General features: G+C 23.9%; 1 protein-coding gene across 1 annotated transcript in view; it reads right to left on the minus strand.

Moving 5' to 3' along the window:
• LOC111623141 (homeobox protein abdominal-A homolog) overlaps nt 1–24,843 on the minus strand; it is a 44,435-nt gene that overhangs the window by 6,728 nt on the left and 12,864 nt on the right. Inside the window, exon 2 of the mRNA XM_023365627.1 lies at nt 9,201–9,251. Within this exon, the coding sequence (XP_023221395.1) occupies nt 9,201–9,251 (51 nt within the window). The remainder of the gene's footprint in view (nt 1–9,200; nt 9,252–24,843) is intronic.

Genomic DNA, 24,843 nt, shown 5'->3' on the forward strand with positions numbered 1-24,843 from the left:
CGCGTCCCCTTATCAAATGCATTTCTCCTTTTTTTTCCTTCTTTAAGCAACGCTTCTGCTTTTATAAGGTCGAAAAATAAGCTTCGATGTTTTCTTCTTTAATATTTAAACGGAAACTCGTTTAATGCGAACTAATAGATATATTTTATACATGATCGACTCCAGCAAAGATCGTCGCAGTTGCTTTGTAAAAACGTTGTTAACGACACTTTAAAACTTTAATAGAGAACATAATTCTTTACTTAGAATTTTTCTCAAAATGCTACAAATTCTATATAATTTATCATCAACTTGTACTCAATTTTTTAATTTTAAATATTTAAAAAATGAGTTTATAAGATCTGTCACTATGTTAATTGTATGTTTAAATTTTAAATTAAATTTAGATATAAAGTTTAAACACAGTTTATACCCATTCACTTAAAATTTATTCCATAAATTTATATATAAAAAAACAGAGAAACAAAAGCGTTTTTAAGACGATTCATCCTTCTAATTTACAAAATTTAATTTTATTAATTTTAAATATTATTATTTCAAATCTAATCTCATTGAAGATTAAACGTCAATGAGATAAGATTTTTATAGATTAGACTTAAAGTATTTTCTTTAAGATTTCACTATCATTATATTGTTTGTGTATATTTTGATAAATCATACGAAAAGTGTTTTGCAATTAAAAATTTTACGAGAAAATGTTAGTTAATAAAAATATCTGACCTTGGGTATTTACATTGAGTTACACATCCGATTTTTTAAAGACATACCTACTAATAACTTCTGTTATATATCGTAATCAGATGTTGCGATAAGAAAACAGCTGTTTGCAACAGATGTCATTTGAATTAATAGAATCCAATCGTCTTACTGTCATTGGAATTTCCTATAATAATTCATTATATATAAAAAGGGAAACAGTCCAGTAGTAATTGTTTATTATTGGTTAAAATTAACTTACGATTTTACGAGCATATGAACATTGTATGCAAATTTTAAGAGGTGAAGCGTGCCTCCGTTTATTCATTAAATTAAGATAAGGTAGACAGATGTTATAAACCAATCATTAAAAAAGATTGACAGCCAGGTTTTACGAGAAAACCAAAAATTAACTATTTCCATCCTTTATGATGTATATAGGAAATCTGACTTATTGTGAGACCGGATAAACTTAACGGAAATATATTTTGTAAAAATCATTTCAGTTAAAACTATATTTAATTAATTTTTTATAATATTTAAAAGTATATTAAGAGCTGAATACTACTTTAAATGTCGTTTAAACAAGCATTAACAGATCTATCTCTCTAAATAAAATTTGATAAATCTGATAAATAATTTCATTGTTTATTATTTTCTTAATTATATTCCATAGTAAAAATATTAATTATATTATCGTTTAATCGCTTTATATTATTTAATATACTATTCATATGCAGTATATCATATATTTTAACATCATGGAGATAGGGAATCATAGTCCACTTCATTGGTTTCTCTCGTTAATAATAATCATTTAAAAAATTTTTAAAATGTAGAACTTTATAATTCATTTCTAGTTGTAGGCCTATAATTTTGTTTAATATTTAAAAATATGAATTTAATATAGGCCTGAAATTACATACCTATATAAGTTGGGCAGTTTCTAAAAGACACGAGTTACATTTAAAAAGTATGGACTATAGTTTAATAATATAGTGAAACGTTATTTCCTTTTTTTTTTAAATTTAATTTAATTTAATTTTTTATTTTATATTTTAAGGACTATTGAAAATATTAAGCATTTAAAGTAAGTTAAAGATCATAGGCCTACATTGGTCTGCATTTTATCTTTACAGATTTATATGCTTCTATATAAGCATAAATTATTATTATTATTAACTAAATCAATGTTTTCTAACATGCTTCACATAAGTAGAATGTCTTTTATTAAAAAGTACTATAAAAATTTTAAATTTATTCGCAAATCTTGTAGAGTAATAATCCAAGTAGATGAGGAAGGAGAAAAAAGACTTGCCATCTTTAGATTCCAGTTAAGATAAACACAATTAATATTTAAAACATGTATTTAATTGTTAGTAAATATCTAAAAATAAAGAAATGTAATTTTTAGTGATAATAATTATGTTTAAAACATTTAAAACAATACAAATTATATATATTTTCTTACATTTTCTCTCCCGAATTCTACCCCTGACGTTATTATATAAGAAAATAATATAGCCTATATATATATATTTTTTTTAAAAAATAAATTCCTTTAAATTAAAGTTAAAATAAACTTTTTCCCTCATTAAAAACATTTAGGCTAATGGTAAAAAGTATTCAATGATAAAATTTTATACTTACAAAACTATAGAATGGTTATGAAACAACTATTCACAGATCGTTATAGAATTAAAACATTCTTAAAACTTTACATTAAAAATATTTTAAGCTTTATAATTATATTACATCCTGTAAAAAGCAGTTTATAATATCTATTAGTAGAAATATTAAATACACGTTTTGTTTATGCACTTTTCCTGTAGGCCTATATATTCTACATAGTAAATCAATACAGTCGCGAATAAAAATAGTTATACTGTATATATAAGTCTATGCATATTAAAAAATAGGTTTATATTTTATTTCAATATTTTTAAAAATATTTTACAAAGGATGTAGGCCTACATATATAGAAAAATTTCAATAAATTTATTTTGTAAAATAGACTAATCGGATAAGATTTTTATTTACATAAATAAATATCTTATTTATTTTAATAAATTGTTATGTATATGCATATATATATATATATATATATTTTAAAGAAACAATACACAATTACAAGAAATAGCCTAAATAATTTAGGAATAGCTATTGCACTAATTTAAAATTTAGCAATTAAATTTAAAGCAGATTAAGATTTTATAGATTCTAGATAATTAAAAATTAAATGATTTTAATGACTGAAATTATACTTTTCTTGTATTTAGTTACTTTCAAAATGATAAATTAAGTTTAAATTAATTGAGCTGATGCTAAAATCAAAAGTCATATTTTAATTATTAAAATAATTCAAATTCTTCCAACTTTTCGTTTTAGCAATCAAATCAAAAATCACAGAAATTACAAAATTCGACAAGTTTGCCAACAAATCATTTGTCAATTAAATTTGTTATCGACTTTTATAACCTATGTTCTTTCTGATTTGATTATAAATTGCTAATTTAGATGCAAAACGAAAAAGTAAATTTACTAGAATATTACATGTTTTGACTTAATTATTTGCTGTACTTTTTTTTCTTTCTAGTTTACATAAAATGTACTGTAACGTATTTCAGAAAAATCTATTATTTATAACTAAAAATAATTTAAAATACCAAGAAAATAAGCCTTTATATAAATAAAATTATTAAAATATTTCAATGAGAATTTAGCTTAATTTCCAAATTCGAATACAAAAAAATTATGAAAAATATTTTAAGTTCCTTCTATTGGAGGAATTAAATTATCAAGTGTATTTTAAATTCTTATCCACTTATCTTTTGTTATCGTTTCTATATTTTTATTTGCTTATCTTTTCTTTTAATACCTAGAATTTCAGATCAATTCTTACTTTCATAATAATGATAATGCAAACATTGATATACTACTTGAATTAGTTTCTTTTTAATCGCCGTTAATTAAAGACACTTGGCAATGGCAATAGAGAATTAAAAAAAATCAACATATCACTCACAATTAAATAGAAACTTTAAAACGTTGACGTATGACGTAGCCTATAACAATAAAGTAAAGTAATTAGCGGTAACATTTGGTAAATCTGGTGTTAACACATGCAGCGTAAGACGATCTAAGACTGGCCTACTGGTGGCAAGACGAAAGTTCGACTCGTCTTTTCCACTCGTAAGCATGTTCATAGCTACAATAAAATCCGACACTTTACGAGCTTTGGCATTTAACAGCCTTTATATTACTTGTTTTTGGTGTAATAAATGGAGGTCAAACTACTCGCTACTACCATACTGCAGAGATTCGAGCGTCGTGTGTATTGCATACCTTGTACAATCTACAACGCCGTACGTCCATCGTGGGGACAATTTTCTTTCTGGTTTGTCTACTACAGTATACGATTTGTCAAGCATCTGATTTGAAAGTGCGATAGAAATTTCTCATCCTACTTTCGGATAAACTATTCGATATCACATGTTTAAACCATTCCAACTACGTTGTATCTTTTAAATGATACTGATTAACGTCGTGTTAAGATAAAAATATCTCATGCATACAATCAGCGAATAGAATTTTTAAACCATAAAAAATATCAAATTGTAAATAATCTTAAGCTTACAACTTATTAAAATATAATTAACAAGTTTTAGTTATTTAACAAAAACAATTATAAGTTTGTTACTTCATAATATTTAAATATTCTTATTAAATAAAAACATTTGCGTATTATGATATAAATTATATTTTAATGATTATTTATAACACTTAATGCAAAAATATTAAGTTTAGACCTTATTAAAGAAATTACGTTTATCCAGAAGCGAAAAGTGCATGCTATTTTTAGATTAAATGACATTCAATAATTAAAAATTTACACTCTTTTATCGTGTCAATCTTCCCTAAAATTATTAAACATTAATAATAATAAAAAACACTATAATAGTAGCAATTAAAATAGCAGATAAAAATATTAAAGTCACAAAAAAAAACTGCAGAGATAGCTCTAAAGAAACATTTTTTTTTAATTTAAAAAAAGGAATAGATGAATCTTTATAATGAACTAAGTAGACTAATTTTCAGTTTTTCTGCATAATTAATACGATATATTTATTTAATAAGTATCATGTATTAATTATGAATAAGTAAACATGTTTTCGTGAAAGTATAAGAATAAATTTAATTACATGCTACGAAAATTTTTGGTTAATATCACGTCTGAAGCGTTAGACTAACCTTAATTACTGGTTATCTCATCAATTTAAAATGGCCTCACCAAATTTAAAAATAAAATTAAATCAATTTATAAATTTTGATTTTCTAGAATTTGATTTATGATAAAACTTCTCATTGATAAATTTAAAACTATAATATTATAATAACTTACGTTAGAAATTATAAAATTAGATTATAAAAAAATTATCTATTTGAGAATTTATTTATTATTATTATTTTTTTTATTAAACTTGCATTGATAAGTTTAATTGCAATTAAACTTATCAATGTAGAAACTTTCTAATTGTACTTTAAATACAAATGTAAGTATAATTAACATAATAAATACTGTTAAAATAAAGAGTTATAGATTATTAACGGTAACTTATAGAGCAATATATGTCTTAGGCCTATGTAACTATAAAAAAAGCATTTAAAAATTCGAAAATTTTGTAGAAAAATATTATAGAAAATTTATGATTCATCAGTTATCAAGTTATATGACATTTAGATTTAATATTATGTATTTTAACTTGTAGATAAATTTTCTTAAACTGGTTGCTCAAACGAGATTCCGACAAGCATCTAACAATATAAACAAGGAAGTGTTATTACGTCACACTCAGCTGTCTCATTGCCATGCACTGTCCATCTGTTCCAATTTTAACTGCCGACGTAGAGACCACTAAACCTCGTGACGTCATCTTTACGATCCATGACGTAGGACCATAAACATTTTACAACCTAGACATAGGCTAACCCGATAGCTTAGTTCCACTTTCCATACATTCTACTCGACATTTAAGTACTATTGTACACTTTAAGATCTTTTTTATATTTATTTTCTAAACGTATACGAAACTTACATTCTTCGTCTTACTGTCGCATGATCTATAAAGTAATTTCTTAGCTTTGAGTATATGAATTTTGATAAATGAATCATTTATCATTAGTTAATATCCTCTAAGCTTTATGAGAATTAAAACTTTTCTCTTGATCTTACTTTATAAAGGATAAACCTAGTTTATCAAACTAATTAGTAATATTTATCTGAATCAATCAACACTAAACTTTTATGTTTCGATCTATATTTTTATCACATTAATCCTAGATTTTTAACCATATAAATAATAAATTTACACTGTTATAATTCAAGATTTTCCATTCCATTTACCCTACAATACAACTAAAGACTTAATTCATCTAGGCATAAAACCTAATATTAAGTTCAAGAGAAATAATTTGAAATCAAGATATAATAATATAATAAGAATATTTTAATGTATGAAAATTTCTTAACGTCGGGGCGTATATTTAAATTACTTATATATATAAATTATTTAAATATTCTTAATTTAAGTTTTCAATGTTGTGAATTATGTTTTCACTGCTACAAGTGTTGGTACGTAAAGATAATTTGTTTAAGAATATTTGTAAACTGTAAAAATTGATATATATATTAACGAAAAGATTTCTTTAAAAATTCACATTATCCCAACAAATTATTTAGGCCAACATTTTAAAATTGAACTGTGATAAATCATTTATAATTTAATAAAATTCAGCTACTATTTTCTTTAAACCAATTGAAAAGTCTATTACTGACTTAATAAGTTGAATTTCTCATAGATTTAATTCGATTAAAAGCTCTTGATATCCGATAGTTAATAATTTTTATTAAATTAAGATTAGAAGCTTAAAATTTGAAGCTTAATAGCTTAAAGCCATACCATTCAACTTTTCATATAAAGTCATCTTTCTCAAATTTTATGACTAATTCTCATCAGTTTTATTTTCTTAAAAAATATTTTAAAAATAAAATTCAGTGAGATTTATATCTTATTTAGGATTTCGGTTCACAAGCCTAGCTTATATAATTTCATATCAATAAATTTTTTATTCACTATACAGTATATTTGAATATTCTAAATGTTTACTCATATATTGATGTTAGATCATTAACTGAATCTTGATTTATCTTAGCCCATAGGCTGAATAGGATGAATTTCATATAATACTTAGATCAATGTCAATAAAACAATATTATAATATTTAAATATCAGTATTTTTTAAGATAACGAATTTTACTTTATTTTGAATGAGTATTTCACGTGAACACGGCTATTTTGATTTTTAAAATATTTAATTACATTAATTACAATAAGAAGAGAAGCACCAAGTTTCAGATTCAAACCTATTACATCCTGCGCCATTTCTGTTTTTGCTCCTTACAATGACGTCAGAGCAACACGCCCGTAAGGAGGCTCAGCCAGTCCCACAGAGAGTGGAAGTCCCCTGCCATTGGAGGCCCAGGAACTGGCATATCGTTACTTTTCTAAGAGAAAGTCATTTTGCTTCTCAATTTCTCTTTTTTCTGTACACGGTAGAACGTAATTCAGTGAATCAGAATGCATTAGGAATNCTTAAAATTTAAACGAAAGTTTATTAAAATTTTTTTATTTTAAGGGCGATACAAGCTTATTTGTATTATTTGTTAACAGAAATATTTGAACAATTCCATGCCTTTTTCAATTGAGAAAGGATAAGTATAACTTACATTGTGTATTTTGGAATTGAAAAATTTACAATGTTACTTCTTTACTTATCAAAAAGAAGATAAATTTTTTTTGAACTCCATAGCAAACTCAATACAAAGGGATATCATTCTTATGCTTAATCACGGACAACTGTAAGTAAAACGTGCCGAATGTTCTCTGTCAGTTAAAATGGCCGTTTGTATTCAGCACTTTGTGTAGCATCTAGCACATTGTCCTGATGCAGATGTCTATCGTGATCAGGAAACTAGATAGAATTTTAGCGATATATCCGAATGCTAATATGAGTAACATCACCGAAATAATTCTCTAGAGATTCTTTCTATTTTTTGAATTTGTTCTTTCATACACCTATAAGTCTTCTTGAGGCTTTAATAATTTTATTCAAAAGCACGTTAGTTCAATTTATTTTTATAGACTCCTCTTAATAAAATTGACTAAAGTTTCAAATTGGTTTAATTTTGTAGTAATATAACAAAATAATATACACATATTAAACTTTCTACTTTGTTTTTTAATTATTAGCCAATGAAATGCGTTGATAAATCAGTTAAAAACGAAATCAGTAAACTAATGTGCCTACAAATTAGGTTATTGAATTCAACGAAAGGATATTGTGATCAGGATAAGTTTGATGAATACAAGATGCTAATATAGTTGATCTTTCGCATAATTAAACTACTTTACGTTCGAGTTAACATAAAATTCGAAGATTTAAAGTGAAACTAATAGGCCTAAACTTTAATATAAAGATTATAAAATATTATAACTCTTCTATTTAATAAGCTGTATTCACACTTCATAAAATAATTCATTTTAATATGAACTGCTAAAAAATATATAATTTTGTCTAATAGCTTTATCTTAATATTTACTTATTTTTTAAAGAATTAGATCAATTTATATTATAAATTTAAATTTCTATATTATGTACACATATTTTTAAATAAAAATAAAATAAATTTCTATATTAAATACTTTAACAAAGTTACTTTAAAAAAATAAATTATATGTGTATTTTACATTAGAAACTAAGTTTAAAACGATGGGAATGCTTCAAATTTCTAATATATGTGCACACTAAAAACTAATTATATTATATATAATATTATTAAAATTATTATAACTTATATTCCTAGTTTAAATTTATAAATTGTATACGCATAAGACTGTTGTAAATTTAAACTAACTGAGGTTTAGTTATCCAAAATTAAGGTAATGTAACAAATAATTAATTTTGATTTTAATAATTATAAATGTTTAGGATCTAATTACAAGCAAACTATTTTAGTAAGAACATATCTAAATCTTAAACAGCTACAATTATCTTAAAATAATTAAATATTGAGTAAACAAATACTATTATGTATAATTTTCTTAAAAGCCGATATTATCGAGAATTATTTTCATTAAGATGATAAAATTTATTTCTTAAAACCTAGGCCTATATTACATATTATATAAAAATTTTTTAATTGTTTTATATTGTTACTGATCATTAGCTTTAGCATTAATATTAGTAAATTAACAAGGAAAAGCCGAAAATGTCCCAAAATTTTGATTATGTATCCCGTGCCAAAAAAATAAGGTAAATAAAATAATATAGGCCTTACTTATCGTCTTAATTTATATATAATAAAAAAAGACCCTGAAATAACAACATGTGATGCTAGATGATAAAACTTAAAAGAGACAAATAAGAAAAAAAGGACCACACACCTGCAAACGGGAGATGGACGGAAAGGCCAAAGTCGCCATGACTTCTTAAGCCTAAAAGAAATTAGTGGACACATTTCAAATAATGCCAAAAATTTTTGATTTAATTAAACAAATAATTTATTTTTCTTTTTCAGTTTCGAAATGATTTCGTTTAATCATAGCGACTGATAATATATATAAACATATATAAGCTTATAATATAGCTTTATTATTTACATTAAAAAAAAAAACTATACAAAAATCATTATAAAATCAAAAATAAAATCTATTTCAAGGATTATTATATCTTATAATCTTTAATAAGTATACATGCACAATTATACGATAATAAATATTTTGTATTTTAAAAAAATGTTTATAATGTAAGCTAAATGTTATAAGCTTATATTTATTATTATTATTATTATTATTATAAGTAAATTTAGTTTTTATTACTTCTTAAATACTTATAACTAGAAAAGCATATTAATTATATTATAAATGAGCGATGAGCAATTAAAAATATATGATATAAATAAATTATAACACAGAATTAGCTTCCTTAATAAATTATATATAAAGTAAGTTGTTTGGAAAATTTTATGTGAGTTTTCTGATTTATAAATTTGGTGTTCGGTTTAATATAAAACTAGGGCTGAACGGGTATCTTGCCTAGTGCAATAGGAAACAAGAAAATATCGACCTTCGTCCTGGCGGCTCTAAAAATATGGCGACCACTTTAGCATCTTCAGAAAAAGCAACTTCCATTAGACCAAAAACTTACATGTTTAAAAATAAAAATATAAGAAGTAAAATTAAATTTGTTATTCTTTTATTCAATAAAAAAATATTTACAGTTTCATATTTTAGTCTTTCTCTTAAACTTTTATATTTTAAAAATAAGTTTAAAAATGATTATTGTTACAGAGACTTTGTAGTTTTAAATGTTCAAGTTTAGAATTAGAAAATACATATATATATTTCAATTTAAATATGGTAAATAATAATATCGCAGGATAAATATTTATACATTTTTTAAAAATTTTACACTGTTTTAACAAAGTTTATGAAAAATTTCATTTAAAGTAGTGATTTTATTTCTCTCGATATTTTATAAAATTGGGAATTTATTTAAATTTTTCTACATTTATACGATATCAGTTCAATATAAATCACACAAAAATTGCTTAACTATAAGCTTATTGAAGTCTGTATTAATAAAAACAATGTAACAAGTATATGAACTCCGGCCTTTAAAAAAATTTACTTTCAACAGTAAAATTTAACGGTTTAAATTATTTTAATTTTCCGTTTTTACTGAATTGTTTTTTGTTTCTATAAGTAAAATAATTTTAACGATATTTGGTACAATAAAAATGTTTCAATAAAACTTTGCGCTGGAAATGTGATCTGTAATAAATTATATTTTTATAGTTTTGTAGAAACAGAGTAAACGAGTGATGTTTTAATCTATTAGGCCTGTATATCATTATTAATTTATATTGAATTATAAAAGCATGTTAATAATCTCATAAAAAGAAGTTGCATTTAACATTACTAATATAAATTTATTTCTTTTTCCAGTTTTGAATATAACTTAGAATGTTAACTATTTAGTTACACTAACGTTTATAAAATCTGAGTGCAATTCAAATCATTATTTTCAAGTACATCTCAATTTCAAAGTGTTTATTTCGAATAATCCATTTTTAGATTAGTGTATTTTATTACTTTAATCAAAAATTATTTATCAATAACTAATTTACTTTTTATTAAAAAAAAATTCTTTATTTTTCAGATAAAAGGAAACAGCATTTTCATCTAAGAGAAACAAACAAAAGTTTACATAAGAGCCTAGAGCTTTCTTTGCAATTAATAAACTGAGTGAAATTTCTTCTTGGATCAATGAAATTAATTTTTATAATAGTAAACATTAAATTATTACAATAACGTATTAATCAAGAGTATAGAAAATCCATTCATCTCGGACTTTACATTCATGAAAGTCTCAAATTTAATATTTTTGTATTTCTGTTTTCATATTTCTTCATTTTTTAAAAATATAAAACCATAAAAAAATAAAAGAAAATGGCTCGTATCGCCCTGAATTTCTACGAGATTTCTCGTATTAATAGATAAAAATACATATTTTAGCTTACATCTATTGTGTTAACTTAAATACATCATCAACATTAACAAATTAACAGTCAATATATAGAATTACATAAATATACCATAAGTTACAAGAATACTAATATAATATTCTTGCAAATTATCTTTAAAGACATTTTACAAGAATATTTTTGAGTATAATAAATTTTAAACATTGCTAATATTACAAACCTGAAAAATTTAAGTCAAATCTTCAAATAATTTAATGTAAAAAGTAAGAATTGAATGTATGACAAAAGATTAGAATTATAAGTATTTAGTAGAATACTATTCTATGGAAAAGAAAAACTTACAAAACAAAATTGAGACGGACTGACCTATAAATAAGGGACAGTTGGAAAGCTGCGATTGGTCAGTGAGGTCAAATGAACATGAAAGAAACTAATGGAAGAAAGCAACTAATGGCAAAAAGAAATCCAGATTTTACTACCTTATTATTGCACCCTTCATTCGAAGGTGAAAGAAGAAAAAGCCTGTCTTAGTTATAAAATTGATCACATACTATTTTTCACAAAATCTTATTCACAATTTGAAAAAATTAAAAAAGAAATATTTCTAATTATTTCTTCACATATCAGGTAAGATTAGTTTCGATTTCGAAAGGATATTATTTAAGTTGCTTACTTTTAATAATAAGTTATTCAATATACATGAGAAAAACGATTTTAATTTAATTAATCAATTAACGTGACCTTATTTAAGAATTTAGATAAGAACAGAGATATCAATTTTGAATTTAAGAAATAGCTTAAAATCTAGTAAACTTTTAATAATTTCTATTGGAAATTGCTGATGAAATATATCTGATAAAATTTTCTAACATTGAAGATAAAAACTTGTTTTGTTCGAAGGTGAAAAACTGCAGCGATTTCTAACACGGAAAAAGTTTGGAATTTTAAACAGAGTCAGCAGTAAAAGAATTCCCTATGTAGGCTACTTAGGCCTAGTTTATATACCGATTTTACTTTTACGACGAAACAATGTTTTTATAAACCTCTTTTACGATGGTTTAATCGGCTTCGAAAAATGTTACTGTTATAGTTCCAAAGTGATCTTGTGAAGTGTTCGATTCTCGATATCCATTTCTTGCAATGGTCGATTCTGGAAACAAACTGTCTTTCGAAAAGCCTAAACATCACTTTGTTACTGGCCTAATGGGTTGTGCGTTAAGCTCGGAATGACAATTAATCCACAGAGAAATGCAGACTTTGACAGGTCAATGCTGACATCAGATTCTCCAGATGTCCTCCTATAAAGGCTCAACCTGTAATGTCTCATTCATTAAAGGAAAGTGAAGAACACTGTAGATCAATAACCAAAAATAACTAAGAATGAAACAACAGAAAAATGTAAGAACTTAACAAATATTTAAATAAATAATTAGAACAAATTAAGAATAAGAAAACTCAGTGGTTTCAATAATCGGAATAAATTAATATAATTTTTTGTATTTAGGGATTAAATTTTCTTTCAAAAATAATGTATATAAATCTAGCAAAGGTAACTTATATCTTATACTGAAAATAAATTAGATTTTTATAGATTTGTTAGATAAATAAAAACTGAAGAAATCGAACGTTAAAGTCAAAAATGAATAAAAGTAAAGTATTAGAACATTATCCTCATAAATTAAAGAGAATTTACTGTAATAATTTTATAAACATTTATGTAAACTTAATCGTAATCAAAAGTAGGAAGTAAACGTTTATTAAATGATCTAACTGTAGATTGAACCCAATGCTAAGTGTTGATGAAGACAATGCAGCTTTAGTGTGTAAAAACGTAAGAATCTTTCAATCAGTAAATTGTTTAAATTCATACCGTAAACATGAAAAGTAAATATTTAAAATTCTAGAGTTGGATCTAATGATCAAATAAACACGTCCACCTTTTAAAGGTAAACTATTGAAAGTGAGGCTTTTAGAAATCAGGATCAGTTTAGACTAATTAAGTTTATAGAACTAGATATTTAAGCTGTCAAATAATTTTAACTTTAAAGCTTAGAACTATGATTAGATTGCACCAAATAATGCGGGAATTCTAGTAATACAGTTTCAGCAATAGTAGTAATATTTCTCTATTATTTAAAGCAATCTTTAAACGTAATATTTGTTGCAAGGAAATAACATCATTAAAAGCAACATTATAGAATTTGAAATACGCATAAAATAATATTAAGAAATTTACATTAAATGTAATTTATGTTACATTCATTATTATTAAGAAATTTAGAGTAGAAAAAAAGTTATTCTAACACTTAGATAAATTAAAAGGATTTATCTTTGATAATAGAGTATTTTTTCATAAATTTACATTAGATTCGAGTCTAATAAAAAATAAAACATCAATTTAAATATTAATTAAATATTTAAAACAGCATTACACTATAAAAACAAGTTTAAAGTCGGTAATAAAATTGCACACATGGCAATTTATACGTATGAAATTAATTGTAATAAATATTTAAAATATTTTAAAGAAATATGTAAAAATATTTCAAGTAAAAGAAAATATCCAAGACAAAGTTGTATTGCAGGTATTTGGATACGATAACATCATAAACCATACTTCTGGTATGAGTGAGCGCTAGGAGCCGGTAGCAACGAGATATTTATTAGCAGGGTTTCGCACCAACCATCAATGCGAACATAAGCCGTTTTACACGTTCCGGTCTGGGTAGCCGTATCATGTTTATTAGACTAGGAACCAGTTATGGAACTTATTAATTTACAGCAGTTTCACTCAGCTTCCAAACTTCCGTTAATGTAGTCCTTTGCACAATATATAGATACGAATATACATTGATCAAACTTGTACTGCTTGACGATAATTCGAAAATAAAACTATCTGGAAGTTGTTAAATGAGTTCAGAAATTTTTTCTCCACTATTTTAATAATGTGAAGATTTACAAACCATGTGTTTTTTCCTTCTTTCTGTAACCATATTTCGCAGTGCTTATTGTAAATACGCGTTTAAATATATTCAATAAATTGCTTACAGATAAGCAATTTTCATTTTTTTAAAATTATAATTGCTATATTTATGTAAAAAAAATTACATTATTTTTATGGTTAATAAGCTACATTTTTTTGCTTTAAAGCATATTTATTTTTTCTGGATTGAATAATTCATTTAAGAATCTAGATTAATATAAATTATTACTTGAGAGAATTAACTCTAATGTTAAAATAGATCTATCATATGATAAATAATCACTTTTTTCATTAAAATTCATTATATTCTTTTTCAAAATGATTAATAAGCAGATTTAGTTGATTACAGTTTCTTAAGAATTTTATTTATCTGTCATGTGGTCATATGTCACTTGGAAATAATATTTTCAGCATTCGTGGTTGACATACGCTTAAACAAGCAAATTTCTAGAACATCTGTAAAAATAAATCTGTGCACTGTAGTAGGCCTATACTTTCAACTCTGCATTTTTCTTTCTTCTTTATGTAGCAGTTTGATTCTTTTTATGTCCACCAAACTTAAAATGATTATAGAAAATCTGTACTTATAGTGAGTTTTACTAGTAAAGGATAATTATATAAAATAATTAATTACTGCTTTAAAATCATAGTTTAAATTGATTAGGTTATAACAAAAGTTTTAATTTAGGTAAATGTAATGTAGACTTATAAATTTTACTGATAAAATTACATTACGAATTTTCTATATTTTTGTTATTCTTTTAGTAAAAAATACATGACATTAGCTCCCAATATATATAGCCTAATTTTACTAAACATAACTATTTACTAATATAACAACAAAAATATAGAAAATTTGTAATTTGATCAGTAAAATTTAATAAGTAAAATAAAGCCTAAAGAATAAATAATTATTTTAGAAAATTTAAGATAGAAATAGAACCTAAATCTAAACCTTATAATTAATTCAAAGAATATAATTTTAAAAATATATATATAAGCCTAAATTTCCTGATACAAAGGTGTAAAAATTTAATTAGCAATTTGTAAGGAAAATATATATATATATTTTTAATATTATTCTATAAATTAGTGATTATGCCTAAATTTAGATTTCTATTTCAGATGAAATTTAAATAATTCTACCATAAATTTTCTGAAACAATTATTTATTGTTTAGGCTTTGTTTTAATTATAATTAGAGGGAAAAACCTATTATTATTTGTTCATATTTTGCATAAAAAATTGTTGAATTTTCTTTAAAATTAGATCTAACTAGTAATTTGTAATGAGAAGAATCAGTTATGCTGCTGTATTAATGCAAATTAATCTTGTAACTTAACGCTAGGCCATAATTTTGAGAAAGCTTAGAATAATATAAGCCGAAGCTTAGAATTAGCATACAGAGTATTATCATATATATTCTAAACTTGAATTTGGCTATATCATTATCTTTATCGGTTTCTATATGTACACAGGCCTAACTTGTAGATTTGTAATAATATGTAAATCCCAGTACAATTTAATAAATATAGGCCTATATTATTTAACATAATAGATTAGGCTTATGTATGCCTATTTTAACACTTGAATATGACTTAATGATAATTTAAATAAAAAAATATAGCCTATATAATTAAAAATTATTCAAAAATTCGAAATTGATTTTAGTGTAATCAAATAAAATTTTATTCGTTTCATTAGCGGGAAAAATACATTTAGCAATAAATAGATTAAAGATTTTTATGAAAAATTAATATTTTGAAGCAAGAGAAATGCATTAAAAATTTAATTTTTTAAAATAAAAATCCGATAACCTACTTATATAAAAAATGGAAATTAATTTCGTCTTTATATATCAATTTATTTAAATAAAATTAAATAAGCTCATTATCAACTGGAAACATTTAAACATCTTTAAAAAATTTACATGATTTCTCTGAATTTTATTTTATTTTACAAGCGACAGAATAATGAAAATATGTTTTAAAAAATTATAATTTAAAAAAATATATATATAATTTATTCTAACAAATAATACAGGATGCTGCGTTTTCATTATTCAGCATATATAAATTTAGGACGAACATTCAAAAATATAATTTTTGAATTTTTGTAGCTCTATTAATATTTATTTAAAGTAATTAATTTTATACATTGGATAAAGAATTTAAATTTATTTATTAATTTGGTAAATAATATTAATTACATACGAAGAGAGTAATATTTAATGAATCAAAATACATCTTGTTAAGAAAACAAGTTTATAGGTCTAACAGACCACTAAACGATTTTAGCAGACAATCTTGATTAATTTTTCTGATAAAATTTTATAGCAATTACTAAATATGTTTGTAATTAATCTTTCCTCTTAACATAAAATTTTGAAAGTAATAAAATTTGAATAATCGCCCTACATTCATTATTAAGTTAACATTGAAGATATTGGAGTGTAGTAAAAGTTTTAAAACTAGAAAACAATATCCAGGATATGATATTTTTAACAGTATAAAATCTTTATAATTTTAATGAAATTGAATGAAAATATAATTTTAAAATGCACCAGATTGTAATCTTGATTGCAGGTTTTTTTTTATTAGGGAATGTTATTTAACTTCTGTTTTATTTTATATAAGTATCAAGCATCTTTTCTAATTGAATAGTTAAATACTGTAACGATTTTAGCAATCTTCTAATTATTCTCTCCCTGTTATTGCTTTTAAAAATGCAATATATATGAATTCTTCAACAATTGGAAAGAAAACAATCTTATAAATAATTCTCCATACTTTTTTAATTTCTAAAGTACTTTTAGTTTCCATTTCCATCCTTTTTGGAACCACACATTTTCTATTCTCAGCTCACCTGATGTCTTCACATTTTAGCTGCATTTTAATATCATTAAGGCATTCCGGCGTGTTTCTGCGATAATTACATTCTCTCCACTAATGTTCTGAAGTTTTACGAATAACTCTGAAGCAGATTAAAAGATCACAGGGTGTTAAGACTCTGGAGTATCGTATGCTGTAAAGTATGCTGGATACGCTTTCTGCGAAGAGCAACGTGTGTCTGTGGATAGCTTGCCAAATGGCGAGAGGAGATTTAGGAGACGTTAGTACTACGTCTGGTGTTATTGCACGAGAGAATCTGTTTGCATATCTTGTGTTTAGAGAAACTTCATTAAATTATTCTAATGAGAAATCTAGACTACATCGTGAGGATGAATATATCTCAAGCGATATACCTCATCCAACTTGGTTGCGCATATATGAACTTAAGAAATAAATCAGATTGAAAGTTTGCTTAGATTTTAACAAGAGATGAATGATCTTATTCGTTTTTAAGTTAAAAATATTTAGTTTATATTGCAACTTAATAATCTATATAATGATTAAATGACTCACCTACATTATTTAATATAAATATATTTTGATGAAGAGAGTTAAGATTAAAACGTTCAATTCTATAGTTAAACTTTACTATTTAAAAAGGATAATTAATTTAAATTAACAGTTAAAACAGTTAAATTGAATATTTTATGCATACAAAACACAAATATGAAGGCATATAATTTGTAATTATACGATATTTAACATTGCACAATATTAGATAACAATCATTCTTAATTTAATTTGCATTGAATATGTTATTTATCTATCTGAAGTTGTTCATTTTATAAAAAAATTGTTTTTACTAGATAGAATACATGTTGAACAAATTACTACACAAATTTCGTTTTTTGCTATGTTTTGTTTTTATAAAATGTTAATCTTGACTCTTTGTGATCCATAGTGAATTCTGTTGATTTCATAGAACTATACGGCTCAATTTAACAAAATTACTACATGTTAAGTAATATAATTTCTGTATATTATTAAGTATATATATATTAGAAATATTATAGAAATGTAAAACTTATTCAGAATCCGCCAGTCTCTTCCATTAGAAATATGTATATATATATCTAGGCTATATGTAATGATTTTAAAGTTTATCTTTACATCTAACCTCAATTCTCATTTTTTTTTTATTAGTGCTCAAAGGTCATAAATAAGTTTTGTTTTGTTCAAAAATCAAAAGTCTTTAACAGATATTAAGCTGGAAATAAGACTAAATAATGTTGAATGATTATGTTGTGTTAGCCTTCATGCCTAAATTTAGATTTCTATTTCAGATGAAATTTAAATAATTCTACCATAAATTTTCTGAAACAATTATTTATTGTTTAGGCTTTGTTTTAATTATAATTAGAGGGAAAAACCTATTATTATTTGTTCATATTTTGCATAAAAAATTGTTGAATTTTCTTTAAAATTAGATCTAACTAGTAATTTGTAATGAGAAGAATCAGTTATGCTGCTGTATTAATGCAAATTAATCTTGTAACTTAACGCTAGGCCATAATTTTGAGAAAGCTTAGAATAATATAAGCCGAAGCTTAGAATTAGCATACAGAGTATTATCATATATATTCTAAACTTGAATTTGGCTATATCATTATCTTTATCGGTTTCTATATGTACACAGGCCTAACTTGTAGATTTGTAATAATATGTAAATCCCAGTACAATTTAATAAATATAGGCCTATATTATTTAACATAATAGATTAGGCTTATGTATGCCTATTTTAACACTTGAATATGACTTAATGATAATTTAAATAAAAAAATATAGCCTATATAATTAAAAATTATTCAAAAATTCGAAATTGATTTTAGTGTAATCAAATAAAATTTTATTCGTTTCATTAGCGGGAAAAATACATTTAGCAATAAATAGATTAAAGATTTTTATGAAAAATTAATATTTTGAAGCAAGAGAAATGCATTAAAAATTTAATTTTTTAAAATAAAAATCCGATAACCTACTTATATAAAAAATGGAAATTAATTTCGTCTTTATATATCAATTTATTTAAATAAAATTAAATAAGCTCATTATCAACTGGAAACATTTAAACATCTTTAAAAAATTTACATGATTTCTCTGAATTTAATTTTATTTNTATTTTTCTTTTTCAGTTTCGAAATGATTTCGTTTAATCATAGCGACTGATAATATATATAAACATATATAAGCTTATAATATAGCTTTATTATTTACATTAAAAAAAAAAACTATACAAAAATCATTATAAAATCAAAAATAAAATCTATTTCAAGGATTATTATATCTTATAATCTTTAATAAGTATACATGCACAATTATACGATAATAAATATTTTGTATTTTAAAAAAATGTTTATAATGTAAGCTAAATGTTATAAGCTTATATTTATTATTATTATTATTATTATTATAAGTAAATTTAGTTTTTATTACTTCTTAAATACTTATAACTAGAAAAGCATATTAATTATATTATAAATGAGCGATGAGCAATTAAAAATATATGATATAAATAAATTATAACACAGAATTAGCTTCCTTAATAAATTATATATAAAGTAAGTTGTTTGGAAAATTTTATGTGAGTTTTCTGATTTATAAATTTGGTGTTCGGTTTAATATAAAACTAGGGCTGAACGGGTATCTTGCCTAGTGCAATAGGAAACAAGAAAATATCGACCTTCGTCCTGGCGGCTCTAAAAATATGGCGACCACTTTAGCATCTTCAGAAAAAGCAACTTCCATTAGACCAAAAACTTACATGTTTAAAAATAAAAATATAAGAAGTAAAATTAAATTTGTTATTCTTTTATTCAATAAAAAAATATTTACAGTTTCATATTTTAGTCTTTCTCTTAAACTTTTATATTTTAAAATTCGATATTAATAGCATATTCTAATCAAATATCAAAGGTTCTATCACATCTACATTAATGATATAGCCTATCTAATCTTAAAAAATATTCAGTTTAATCTAAAAGACTTTAAAATGAATTTTGATAAAGGCTAACATTTAAGCAAGATAAATCAGTTACCCTTTCTAGATTTTTCTTAAGATTTCGCATTTATTTTACATCAAAATTCAATTATATTTTAGTGTGGAGTTGATTCTCTTCTCTGAAAATTTTGATACTTGTAATAAAATTTGAAGTTTTAAATTATAAAAATGTTAATTGTTGAATTAAAAAATATATTATTAAAATTTATTTTAAATGTTTTTAATAAATACAAATTATATGAAGCAGATTTCTGTATTTGCATACTGATTTTTATCTGTTTTAATTTGAATAATGTTATTATGCAAGAAGTCTAGTTCAGCATATTGACGTTTACCATTAAGTGAAAAATTATAATGACCTACAAAACACATGTGATATATATATTTGGATTAGTACAATTGTAATTGAAAGCGATTAAACAAGTTCTTTAATTAGATCTAACTTTTCTAGTGTTAGAGACAACAGTACCCCTATCATTTATGTTGGAAAAATGTACTGAAGAATCATGAGAAGTAGAATCATTTGTGAGAGAATCCACAGGCCCACAAAAATAGGAAGCAAATGCCTAGCATTTCATAATGAAAAGCTAATGGTTACTAGTTATTGGGAAAGTCTATTGCATAAAGACAGTGAGAGAAGGGTTGGTAGGATGTACAGTACGCTAGCATCAAACGAAATGAACTACTCCACTAGACTTCTATTCCTCATACCTTTATATCATACCCTCCGACCGGTAGTAGAGGTCCTCTTGGGTCAATAAAGTAGTGTTTTATTACCTATATTAGATCCATTTTACGATCACTAAACAGGAGGTAAATAAAAAAATTAGTAAGGTAGGTAATTATCGACACCCTTGGGTGAAGAAGTAGTTATTTATGCTCTGTTTGTCTTATTTATGAGTCTATTTGATGGGGTTGTAAAAATGTTATTGGGAAATAAAATTTTTATCTGTTTGTCCCAACTCACAGTTCTCCTCTTTACAAAATATCTGTGTAAGAGGCAGATACTTTCGACATCAACAAGGTGTAAATGGACAATCAATTTTACGAAGTGTTAAACCAGCAATCAAGTTGTTATTGCTTACTGGTATAATATTGTCAAGTGTAGGTGTTTAATTTCATATTTAGCACTAAGGTTAAGTGATCCTTAATTTTTATTTATATATAATAAATATTGAAAATGTATCATAAACCCTTTATTAATCAAGATACTGTAGATAGGAATGCATTAGTTTTAGCTACAAGTGATCATAAACTTTCAAGAGAATTTATTTACATTTAATAATATTTTTCCAAATATAATATCTCCTACAAATATACTTTTTACATTTAAAAGTAATATTACATAGCGATTCCATCCAAATAAATGTTTTCTAAAAATAATTTCTAAATCATGTTTCAAACGGAAATTAATTTTAATTAAATATTCAGATTATGTAATTGATGAAAGTCATTACGAAAATTTACACAAAATATATTTAATAATCAAACAATTCTACCTGAATAATAATAATAATAATATTAATATTCAAAGAGGAAAGCTACGTCTAAAACAGCCTCTCACTTGCTGCTAGAAAAGATCAATAAAATGCATCAAAACTGATGCGGGCTGTGGTATAAAAAATAAATTAAGACAGATTTTATTTGCTAATTCTGATTCATATTATTCTTAGTTATTATCTGAACAATCCAGATTAAAATAAATTTATGTTGAAGAATGATATACTGCTTTAAAACATTACCAATAGAATAAACTGGTTGGGAATTTATGTTGATTTAAAAAGGGTGTAAACTTATGACCATAAAGGGAATACTCGTAACTGAAATAATAATTGTAATGAAATGAAATCGTGGTAAAATACTCGATAAATAATAAATAATACCGAAAGGAAATAAACTTAATATGGTTCGAAATAAATCCTTAAAAATAGTGGAAAAGTTTAAGGTGGACTTCATATCATATGAATTATGGGCTCTATGAGAAAAGGTAATAGGATGAAGATATGAAGACTGTGTGATGCAGGCAATCTATATAGACTAAACGCATTCTTACTATATATTTATTTTTCTATTTTCTAAAAGATATTACTTCAACACAACAAAATAGCTTAGTTTACGTTCAACGAATAAAATTTATTATGTTTTATATGCTATATTTCGTGAAAATACATTTATTTAATTTTATTTACCGTTATAAAAGTACAGTTATAAAATAAGCTAGTAAACCACAATGAAATTGGCAAATAAAAATTAAATTTTATTTTCTGTAATAAAGTTATATTAACAGTTTCAATTTTAAAACAATAAACAAAATGTTAATCTCTTTAATAAGAAGGCAAAATCGTAGCATTTTTAAATTACTGATTATAAAAGAAACTGTGATAATTTAAGAAAATAAAAATAATTTTAGGAATGTTAACGAAACTTTTATTTAATATTATTTATATGATTCCGTTTTGGGGATTTAGTTTAATTTAACGTAGCCAATCGGTATAAATCCAATTAACCTATTTCTATCAAGAAATTGTTTATTTATATTAGAATTTATAGACAAGAATAAACTTAATTTTACACTAACTTATAAGAACAATTTCCTTTCCACTAACTGATTTTAGTACATTATTAATTTTAAATGATATAGTTTAAAATTCAGAATAATAATAAAAAAATTAATAGAGTTTTACACGTAATACATCATAATAATTTCGTTAATTAATTAATTAAATTTGAATAAAATAAATAATTAAATAAAATCAAACGAGTTAAAACTAAATACAAAACTTTTATTTATTTAATATTAAGAAATAAAATATTGATAATTATACTAACAAATAATAGAAAAGTAAAGTTTTATTTGCTGAAAGAAAAGTTTAATGAATATAACTTTGTAAAATATTACAACTTATTTATATTTATTATACAATAACAAATAATTGTAACAACATAAGTGTCAATATATTTGTTTACTATTAACCAATAAATACAAGAAATTTATTTAAATATTCGGATTTAAGAAGTATTAACATTAGACAATTCGGTAAAGTTAATACTTGAAATGACGTTAGTTGCTTAGTTGTTTCTTCTCTCAACATTTATAGGCTTGTAATAACGAGTGGGAAGAAGGATCTTAAAAGTGACGTTTATAACCATTTTATTGCCGTTAGACCTATTTGCGGATCGTAAAGAGAAACTACATCATGCAAACTGTAGATGGACATTCGTTTCGTCAAAAGCAGAAGTCAAAAAGTTTCTTAGTTTCCACTACTTTTTAGTACTAATTATTCTCTGGAGCACCCTTCTTTCCAATTTACATTTACTCTTATTGATTATTGATTCGGCAGAGTTTTAAAGGTATTCTCTCTTAGAAGAGTCTACATCATCCGAAGTAATTACTAAAACCTGCAACTTTAAAGAAAGTTTTAAAATAATTTATAAAAAATTAACATAGTTTTTTACTGTAAATGTTTAATATCAAACTTTCTATATGTGTTACTTTAATCTAGGAAAATATATTATCTAAAATTTGATTAAAAAAACAAAACAAACTTACTTCTTGTATTTTAAACAATTTTTTAATATAAATCTGGTGTTATTTAATGTACATTTTGAAATTATTTATAGGATAAGTATCTTATATAATTATAACTGAAATCATTGTAATAAATAAAATTACAGTGCACTGCAAATCGATAACTTCTTCCTTCCTCTTTTTTATTACGGTGAATAATTAAATTAATTTCGTATAAGCCAATAAAAACTGAATAATTTTTCTTGATTTTGTTTATTAAAAATACTACAGTTTTTCTATGTCAAAATATTTAATCGTTTTCATTACTTTAAACAATATCGAGTCTATTTCTACCAATCAGAAAATGAGAATCAGATGATTTCTCAGTTAAATTGAATATTTTAATCTAATATTCATCCAGAAAAAAAGAATAAAATATAAATATTTATGTTTGATTCAATAATTTCAAAGTGATNGTTTTGTTCAAAAATCAAAAGTCTTTAACAGATATTAAGCTGGAAATAAGACTAAATAATGTTGAATGATTATGTTGTGTTAGCCTTCATATATTAGATTTCACAATTACATATGGTATAAATATTAAAATATGGCACATTAATAAAATATTTAAAAAAACGATTTAAATAAATAAGCGATGTTTAAATTTCATTATAGAAATATATTTTTTTAAGTAGCCTATACATTTCAAAACACAAAATTAAGTTTCTACCACCCAATAAATACGCTTAAAGGATACACGAAAATAGTTAAGAACATTCACATATCAGATGACTATAAGTATGCAAATAACTTAAGAAAAAATAACTGAAGTAATTTACACGTTAGTCCTCCAGTTGGAACCGAACCAAATATCTTTCAATGTGTTCGGTTACTATTGTGAGATAGATTTCTCTAACAAGTTTTCCTGTCTTCGTTTGAATTGCCAATTTATGTCATGAAAACTTTTTCTCGTACTATTGTTTTGATGTCATTTAAATATATTTATTATATCTTTCATGTATTATTTTCTAGTGTTTAAATTTTAAACAAGTGAAGGATTCGATTCTTTCAACCAAACTTAGGCTATATAAAACTTTTACTTATACCTAAAGGCTTATTTTAATTAAGAATATACATTGAGAATATTGCAAATATCCTAAA

Source organism: Centruroides sculpturatus, unplaced genomic scaffold, assembly GCF_000671375.1.
Source record: "Centruroides sculpturatus isolate CEXI.00-Female unplaced genomic scaffold, Cexi_2.0 scaffold144, whole genome shotgun sequence".
In the NCBI taxonomy this organism is placed as follows: Eukaryota; Metazoa; Arthropoda; class Arachnida; order Scorpiones; family Buthidae; genus Centruroides; species Centruroides sculpturatus.